At 40.9% G+C, this 10013-nt stretch overlaps 1 protein-coding gene across 1 annotated transcript in view; it reads right to left on the bottom strand.

Moving 5' to 3' along the window:
- Window positions 1-3587: 3587 nt before the first annotated feature.
- SRPK1 (SRSF protein kinase 1) overlaps window positions 3588-10013 on the bottom strand; it is an 81614-nt gene continuing 75188 nt past the window's right edge. The window contains exons 15-16 of the mRNA XM_036096696.2: window positions 7501-7593; window positions 3588-6063 (exon numbers count right to left, since the gene is read on the bottom strand). Coding sequence (XP_035952589.1) covers window positions 5879-6063; window positions 7501-7593 — 278 coding nt within the window. The 3' untranslated portion in view covers window positions 3588-5878. The remainder of the gene's footprint in view (window positions 6064-7500; window positions 7594-10013) is intronic.

Below are 10013 nucleotides of genomic sequence, written 5' to 3'. Positions count from 1 at the left end.
CTGACACAGTAAACAGTAGGTTTCTCATTCCTGGGCCGTAAGGGATGCTTTTTTTTTTTTCTTTAGAGGAAACTCTATCCCCAACATGGGGCTTGAACTCACAACCTAGGTGAGAGTCGTATTCTCTACCGACTGAGCCAGCCAGGTGCCCCTGTAGAGCATGGTTTTTAACCAATACCTTGACCAACTGCCCAGTGAGGGTGGTTTCTTGTACAGTTCAGATGGATTAGGAATGAGTACCCCAACACTGTCCTGTTGTTGGTAACAGGAACTATTAGAATGGGACTTAATAATTACATTCATATTTTCTTGTGTTGATAAAATTATTTCAGTCAAGCACTTACTTTATGCAAATCTGATGAATGACAGAATCAGACAAATTCTGTAGCTTAGTGCCTTTTCTAGTTGTAATTGTTTACTTCTCATAATTTTACTTTTTATAAGAAGTAACTTTTCTAAAAGTCCTACCTTCTAAAGATCTCTCGCTAAAATAGTAACTATGGTGTTCCACAGAAGGTTTTGGGGGACTTAGGGTGCATCTGCCGACAGCCTGCACCTTGCTCTTGCCAGGGATAGCATGTTTCACCAAAGCGCTTAGGGTGGGTTTACCAATGACCCGGTGCTGGGGAAGGATCTGCAAATCTGTTTATGAGTCAGATGACCCAGATGACCTTTTGCTTTATCTTCAAAGAAACTCAGAATTCAACCTCTCCAATCACAGTATTGATTTTGGTTGCTATCTAGTAACTGTTTATCAGCTCAAGTGGCTTTACTTTTACATAAATTCCTAAAGGCAGGAATCTCATCTTTGAAAGTATATAGAAAATCAATAAAATCAGCACTCCTCTAACCAAGTCGCCTTATTCCTTGCTCTCTTCTGGCTTGCCTCTGCCTTGGGCTGGGCTGTTGGGACGGTTGTGATGCCCACACTTTACCAACAATGACTGGGCCTGAGCAGATATGGTCAAGAGAGGATTAATCATTTCCGAGAGGTGAAGGGGAAGGATATTTTAAATGCTTTCATTGTCTTACATCCCTGTATTAGTTACCTATTGCTGTATACATAACACATTGCCACAGAACTCAGTGGCTTAAAACGTTTTAGTTTTTGTAGGTTAGGGATCTGGCGAGGGTAGTTAAGTGCCTCTGTCTCAAGGTTTCTCACAGGGCTGCAGTTAAGGTGTTGATCTGCTTCCAAGCTCAGTGGTTGTCTGCAGGACGCAGTTTCTCACAGGCAGTTGGGCTGCAGGCCTCTCCATAAGGCAACTCACACGGTGGCTTGCGTCCCCAGAAGAGCGAGAGGGGGCACAGAAGACAGCAGCCACAGCCCTTTGTAACCCAACCTCAGACGTAACACCCGTCACTTCTGCCTTAATCTGTTAGAACAGTCAGCAAGTCCAGCCCACCTTCAAGATGAGGGGATTATACAAGTGTGTTAGTATCAGGCGGGAATCACTGGGGTACTTTTGCCTAAAGATCAAACAAGGGCCCTAACCCTCGAAACTCATCCCACTTTTGTTATCTAACCTCAAGATTTGTAGTAGGGTCTACTAATTTCCCACAGCAATGGTACTTTGCTCTACATTTACAAAATCCAAAGCAACCAGTGCACGGTCTTAGGGGCACAACTTCTAGGACATAGCTCAGCTGCGGGCAACTGGTGCGCTTGTACAACAGTCCAGTTCTGTCAAGTGCAGGGCAAGGCTTGTTATTGTGTTAAAGTGGGCAGAAACTAGATCTGAATTAATGACAAAAGATTGTGATAAAAAAGCCTCCTCCCGTATAAGGAATGGTACAGCCAGCAACACAACGACATACTAATGTAAACTTGCTTAATTAAAACTTCCAAACACTTAAAATGATCTCAAATTTTCTGGCTTTTTAACTGGGATATCTGATGTCACAAGGACTTGGTGTGGATTAGTATCTGTGCAGAGACTTGAAGACAAATGTGTATCATACATGCAGTTTCTAAATTCCAACTTTTAAAAAGACTTTAGGGGTGCCTGGGTGGCTCAGTCGGTTAAGCGTCTGCCATCGGCTCAGGTCATGATCCTGGGGTCCTGGGATCGAGCCCCGCATCAGGCTCTCTGCTCGGGAGGGAGCCTGCTTCTCCCTCTCCTTCTGCCTGCCGCTCTGCCTACTTGTGCTCGCTCTGACAAAATCTTAAACAAAAAAACCCCCAAGACTTTAGTGACATAAAAACAAACTTCCTCCTCAGGAGGTCTCCAAGGCTCATAGATTATATATAAAAGTTTATATATTTAATCTTCATATACTGAAGACTATGCAAGAGATCTAGTAGTTACCAATGCCTTGCTAACTCCAAAGGCACCAAATTGGTGGGCAAAACACAAAGGACTATTCAAGCTCCTCTGGTGTCATTAGGCCTTATTTTTGGAGTACATGCAATTTTTTAAAAATTTATGTATTTGACAGAGAAAGAGCAGGAGAGAGCACAAGCAGGGAGAGCGGCAGGCAGAGGGAGAGGGAGAAGTGGGCTTCCAGTTGAGCAGAGAGCATGATGCGAGGCTCGATCCCAGGACCCTGGGATCATGACCTGAGCCGAAGGCAGACACTTAACCAACTGAGCCACCCAGGCGCCCCTAGGTTGTTTTTATAAAGGTGTTACATTTTCTTCTGGTCAACACCACAGTATGTACACACTACGTATGTCTTAAGTATGATGCAATTAACTAGAAGAGTTTATGTAGCTCAGGGGTGGGGAAAGACTTTCTCTGAATAACACTAAAAAACACCACGAATAAAAATGAAAGGCAAATTAAAAACTGGAAAATATATGATGGAAAAACGACAAAAATGCATTATCTTTAATAGAGAACAAATCCTTACCAAATAAATAGGGAAGTACACCAAAAGAAAGCTGGGCAATGTAGCAAATAACCAGAAAATACAAATGGCCAATAAAACCCATGAAACAAGTTTCTGACTTCACGACTCATCCAATATGCAAACTAAAACAAGACGCTCTTGTTTTTTGGCAATCAAACTGGCTATTGGGAATAAAACGAGTGTGATTGTAACAGGCCCATTCAAGCACTGCTGGTCACAGCAAAAACAGTCCCTAACCGTTCTCTACATCAGTTACCTGACATTTATTACAAGCCATGAAAACGTGCTTACTTTCTGGCCCAGCCATTCTATTTCGAAGACTTTATCCTAAGGAACGAATCAGACAAATCCATGAAAGCCTGTGTACGAGGGTTTGTCATGCCGGTGCCTTAGGCAGAGTTCACAAATCTTTGGCATTTTGCACCTACAGTGCTGTGACTGTAATCTGAGGGGGGAGTGGTAAAAGACACACCACAAATATTCTGGGAAAATACTACTAGATATAGGGAGTGACAACTTTCCTAAGAAATGTGCTGTTATTCTCACCTACCCCCAATTTAAAGGACAGAAGCAAAGCTACAAATGCCATAAAGTGGTGGCTTGTGTTCCAGCCAGCCAGTTTCACTGCATATTTAAGTTCAAAAAGCATACTCAACCAATCCTTCCCTCCATTCTGAAGCTTGGGTCAGATCAACTTGGGCAACAAAGGAACAGAAATGCTCTGGAGACATATAGGTTATTAAATAATTTGTTTATTGTACTGCACTTATAAAGAAAACAGACAATGAACCCAGTAGAAAGAATAAAAATGCATTTGGGGTTGTAACTGACAGCGATAGAAATCCTTTAGTGAGATCGTGGCAATTTGACAGTATTATGATTAAGTTCAATAAAGGTACATGGGGTACTTGGAAGATCAAATTCTATAGCTGCCTCTTTCTACGGCTTCTAATTCATGTGGCTCCTTAAATGATAGGGGGGAAAGCCCTTATTTGGTGGGAAAACGTTTCCAGAAAGAAGTTGTAAGATTCTCTATTAAAATTTCTTCTCACATCAGTTGTTAAAATGGGGCCTTCTATTTGTGTTTTGGTTATTTCATTTTAATATCGTCACCAGAATTCCTGTAATTGCGCAATTGTTATTTTACAGTGTAGACAAGAATTCAGTTCTAGTCTGCTATTGCTTTAGATATATATATATAGCTGAAAAGCCAAAGTGGATTAGAATTGCCGAAGGATTTTCCCTGCCGTTGTTGGATACAATCTATTTTCTTTATTCTTGATAGGTGCATAGACAGCCTCACTTAAAATTCTTTCTACAGGAACATGTCTGATTTCAGGACTACCCAATCAAGGATCCGATGAATGGCTGGCCAACAGGGTTCTATGTTTATGAGTTAAATGGATTGCATAATTGCACCACTTTTTCCTTTGCTGTTGTTGGTGGAAAAAATGGCAGAATCTGGACTCCAATCTCCCATACAGAGAGTCGGCTACCTGAAAGTCTCATCAGCAGCTTGGCTAGTAGAGCCTCAAGTCGCACTTCCTTGGCTTTCTGTAGATCAGTCCTGGAGCCGTCTCCGCAGAATGCTGTAATCCCCAAGGCCCACTTGGTCCGTGCTGAACAAGTGGCTGTGACCCCAAACCTGCCCCTCTTTTGCTTTTCAATATGACTGGAGGAATATGTAATGTCTAGGGCAGGTCTAGGAGAGGCCCCTTCTAAAATAAGATTCACAAAGCCTTTCCTCATTTAAAAAAAAAAAGCCTCAAGTACATCTCAATTATCTCAAAATTGCAGTTAAAAACTTACATTATACAAAGAAATAGCAGCAGAGAATGGCTAATGTTAAAACCAACCCCCCCCAAAAAAACCACCCCACCCCAAAAGTGCCATCCCCCCACCCTTTCCCTTGGCTCTTTTATGCTGGGATTTCATTTAAGACCTGAAGCCTCTGAGAAAATGAGAATGGTAAAGCCACAGAGGAAAACTGCTTCAAGGTTAAATTTTGGACAAGGTAAAGAAAAAGCTGTAAATAGAAGTAGGGGACTGACTGGAAAAGAACTGGGAATTCTAGGAAATTTTCTTCTTAGAGGGGAAATCTCTGAAACCCAGATCTCCTTTCTGGAGTCATCCTGAATTCTTTAGTTATGGGGCAGTAAACTCAAGTGCAATGAGTAAAGTGCCAGCCAGGGATTAAAACAACAAAAACCAAAACAGCCAATCAAAATAACTCTGCAGTTAGGGTGACAGAAGATACACAGGAAAGGACTGTTTTTGCAGAACATCTAGTTCTGAAGAAATCACTAGTCAATGGTTCCGTTGTCTGTTTCCACCAAAAATCAGACCAAAGATTCAAGGATCTTAGAGTTATGGGACGATGAAAGGAATTTGATAGTGCTTTGAACAGTGATAAAATGGTATCCAAATTTGGTGTTGATACAGCTCATTTAAAAAGATAGTCACTTCAAAGTCATGGGACAAAATGTGAACATAGAGAACAACAGAAACAATCCAGGAAGATGATGCAGCCTGGACACAGCAAGTTTAATGTCTCTGCTGTACACAGAAGTAACACCCTTTCCCCTTCTCATCCTTATGCTGGCAATAGGAGATGCACTAGAAAATTTGACTCTTAGAGTCAATGAATAAAAGGATGAGCTCATCATCTTCATAGCTCTTTTTAAAAAGGATGCTTATAATTCAAAGCGTGTTTTAATGGAAAGACAAGGGTACAGGGTGAGAGGCTGTTTCACATCTTAGTATATTAGTCTTTGGCAGAGCCCAATCAAGGCCAAATTCACCTAGGATGCCCAATGGCTGTGGGGGAATCTCCACAGGGTCAAGTAAGCAAACCCAAATGAACATGTTGGATTAAAAAAACAAAACAAAACAAAAAACCCACAATAACAAAAAACCTAGGAAACCCTTGAAGGAAGAGCTTCACCCTGAAAAGGGAAGAGGGAAATGCTTGGCAGGGAGGGGCAAGGGTCAGCATGTGATCTCTGCTGCGGCGCTGGGCTGGGGCTTAGGAGTTGAGCCAAGGGTGCCGGAGACAATCGGCAGCAGTGGCTCTCTTCTCGGGTATCAGCTCCAACATGGGCAGTAAGAAATCCGTGAAGCCAGCTGCCTCTTCCTGAGACCACTCATACTTCTCCACTAGAACCTCAAAAAGGCCCCAGGGTTTCAGTTTCGTGATGTGCTTCAGGTCACCTACAGTAAAGACAATACAAAAGAAACTGACCGACATTGACAAGTGACAAGATCCTTTTGTGGAAATCCAGGAACTAATCCAGGTGCTCTATAAAGAACCAAATTTTGCCATCAGAATCTAATCCTTTTCTATTCACAAAGCTCTTCTTTAACACATTCCTTGGAAGTGTCTCCATTTTCCATGAAGGCCTAAAATCTTGATTTGTTTGCTCCACCATTCTAGGATATTTTGTCCCAGTCAAATTGGATAGGCCTAGCAGGAACTAGGTATTCACTAAAATGAATATTAAATGCCTATATATGCAACATGGTCTCATGTGGTGTTCAAAGACAGTTTATCATCACATACCAAGAACAATTTTTTTTTTTTTTTTTTGGCTTAACATTCTAGTAAATGCTGCTTCCAAATAAGGCAGTAATTTAAAAATAAAGAGCTAAGACCATGTCCAACCTATATAAAAGCAACAAGACTAAAACAACAACAAACCCCATACAGCTTTCAGATATAGCTACATCAACACTTTGTACTATTCTAAAATGTCATTCTAATTCTTGCTTCTTTGACATAACCATTTTAACTTACACAACACTTATTTGAAGTCTCTTTCTGTGTGCAGCGAGTGCCTGATTAATTACCCACTCGGTATATACATGCCATTAATTGGTCTTTGCACAAGGAGGAACTCCTATGAAACACTTCACTATTTTCCTGCCAAAAAGAAACATTAAGAAATGCTTCTGAGGATGCTTGCTGTCAAGTGTAGAGGTCGTAAGGAAAAAGGGAACCATGGCTAACAGGGAAAAAAGGTCCCTCCTTTCTAGTCCCTCCTAGGTCAGGTTTTCAAATTTCAGCTTTTAAATACACACTTAACTATGCCAACATATATTATCGAGTCAAAATTTCAGGTGAGAGTATTATCTTTGTTTCTTTCGCTAATCGGTGATAACATAAACTTATAAAACTGCAAAGGGTAAAGTTAATTTGTAGGACTGATGTGCTTAAGTGACTATCTTAGGTGTCACTGGGCTACAAGATGAGTGAGTCCTGCCCTTAGGAAGCTTAAACTAAACTACTTGCCCTTTGACAGAGGCAGTTCTTAGATCAAATGATAGCAAAAATCTGCCCATTTTTCAGAAGTAGGAGTAATCAACCAATTATGTGCCAGGTACTACATACACAGCAACTTATTTAGTGTTAAGTAAACACTTAAAATCCCCATTTAGAAATCAGCAGACTGAGGTTGTGTAGCAGCTGGGATTTGAACCCAGATAGGGTGGCTCCAGTCTCTGCTTTTCACCTCTCTGCTGTTACAGCTCAGCATCCAAGGCAGGACCATTCTTCTGTAGGTGTTGGGAACATGTACCTGGCTGTACTTACCTCTTCACTTTTAAACACTTTGCCCCCTTAATGGCTGGGAACAAACACATTCATTTTACCTTTTTTGGTGAAAAATTCCTTGGAATATTTTCCTGCCACAATGAGCTTGCGAGGCACCTTCCCCAGAAGTTCTATGATCAATGCAATGTGATCTGTATGTTTCAAACATTTCAGGAGAGGGGAAAAAAAAGACATACATAACAGGAGTAACAAATGCAGTTCTAGACAATGGCAGAAAGAGTAGCATGCACACCTCTTTGTAAAACATTTCAGCCTTACTTTCTGTCCTAAATAGGAAGAGGACTCTATCCATCTAATGGAGAATCCAGAAAACCATAAAAAAATCAGGCGCCCACTCCAGTGGGACTTGAGTGATAACTAAAAACAATCTTGGTGTGAATGCTCTGCTTCCTGAAGTTGTATCCCTGGGGCCTAGATGAAAACTCGTGTTAATAATACTACCTCTGCGGTTGAAGAAGTCCTGTGAATATTTCCCACTGAGGGCAAAGCGTCTTGGAATTCTGCCTATCAGCTCTATAATGTGCGCAATGTGGTCTAAAATAGAAGGGTAAGAAGAACAGGATCAAGGACAAGCTGTAGAAGTTTTTTTTTTTTAATGAATAGCTTTTTCAGGCCTAGCTGTTTAAGAGTAACTACAAATATAACCAAGGATACTCCAGGGGAGACTGGGAAGGTCAAGAATTATTTCAGGTGGTTGGTCACCTGATAGTAGCTGGCAAGTCCCACTCTAGAGTTTGGAGGCTTATCTATATCTTTACTTCTATTTTGTCTATACATCTAGATTCAGGTGGGTTTTTCAGATAAGGTAAAAAACTGTACCAATATGCTTTAGAGACTGTTATTTATTTATGGTACTGCTCTGGGCTTCAAGTAGTAATAATATCACTTTATATATAACAAAGTTCACAACAATTAAAGCACTCACATACAATTATTTGAGTTTTTACAATCACCCTGTAGAACAGGTCAAAATTAACAGATACCCCATTTTATTTTATTTTATTTATTTATTTATTTATTTATTTTTAAAGATTTTATTTATTTATTTGAGACAGAGAGAATGAGAGAGAGAGAGCACATGAGAGGGGGGAGGAGCAGAGGGAGAAGCAGACCCCCTGCCGAGCAGGGAGCCCAATGCGGGACTCGATCCCGGGACTCCAGGATCATGACCTGAGCCGAAGGCAGTCGCTTAACCAACTGAGCCACCCAGGCGCCCAACAGATACCCCATTTTAATGATCAGAAAACAGAACCTCAGAGAGAATAAATGGCCTACTTGAAGGTATAGGGCTAACCAGGAGCTAGAACTCAAAATGAACCCACATCTTATCATGTGTAGTTGAGAGCTGTGTGTTTTTTTTAAAATAAATCACACTTTTAAAGTAGAAATTGGCACAGACATTTTAAAATACAGCTACTTGACTTCTGTAGGCCACTAAAAGATACCCATATCATAGCAGTGCCTTGTAACGGTCACTGCATGAATACGGACTATGAGCACTGCCAGCGAAGTGTGCACCACGCGGGGAGCCTGGGACCAGGCAGCATCCACATTCACAGGCAACTCTACTAGCTTTTTACTCTGCAGGTGACAGCAACTAAGAATAGGAAGAAATTTTAAAAAGCGATGGCTGTTAGCCACAAAAGAGCTTTATAAATGACTTTAATCCTGTAGTTATAGAATCGTTAAGGTCAAAAGGAATGACTATAACCTTTCCAATAATATCATCTTACAGGGGAATAATAATAATATGCCAGAGACATTAATATATCTGGGAATTTGTGACGGTCTCAGGTCCTATCTGTTTCTCAAGTAAAGGACTCAGTGCTGTCATTTTAAAACAGCTTTACGTTCATCAAGTCACTACAACCTTCTGGCAGTTTTGACTGAATTTATGGTTTTCTAACAAGACTTGGCCACCATGAAATTTTTGCCCATTTTAGGCAAAACCTGCAAATAAATGTCTTTGTAGAAATGAGACTACAGTTTATCTTACTGTAAACTTCCAAGTGAAATATTGGTTCTTTTAATATTTTTCCTATACCAAGGAATTATTTTTTTTTTTCTTTTTCTAAAGATTTTATTTATTTATTTGACAGAGAGAGACACAGCGAGAGAGGGAACACAAGCAGGGGGAGTGGGAGAGGGAGAAGCAGGCTTCCTGCAGAGCAGGGAGCCCGATGCGGGGCTCAATCCCAGGACCCTGGGATCATGACCCGAGCCGACGGCAGATGCTTAACTATCTGAGCTACCCAGGCGCCCCAATTATTTTTCTCTTGAATGTGTTATTTTACATTTAATTCCAGCAGCCTGTCTCTGGCTTATCAATTAATCATAGGACTGATATACCTGATAGGCAAAATTATCAAGTATTATTCCGAGTTAGAGCTGTAGAACATCAACAACATCAGAAAAAATGCTTCTTAGGTGGGCCCCAGCCCTACCATGACTTATAACAAACTATGCATATACTAGCTAGGGGATAAGGGCTTGCTTTTTTTCTGCTCTTATGGGCCAAACTGCAGTAGTCTGAAGTTTCATCTAAGGACTA

The sequence above is a fragment of the Halichoerus grypus genome, chromosome 9 (genome assembly GCF_964656455.1).
Source record: "Halichoerus grypus chromosome 9, mHalGry1.hap1.1, whole genome shotgun sequence".
NCBI lineage: Eukaryota > Metazoa > Chordata > Mammalia > Carnivora > Phocidae > Halichoerus > Halichoerus grypus.
Note: the sequence above shows the minus strand (reverse complement) of the source record. Positions and strands in the feature narration are given on the sequence as shown.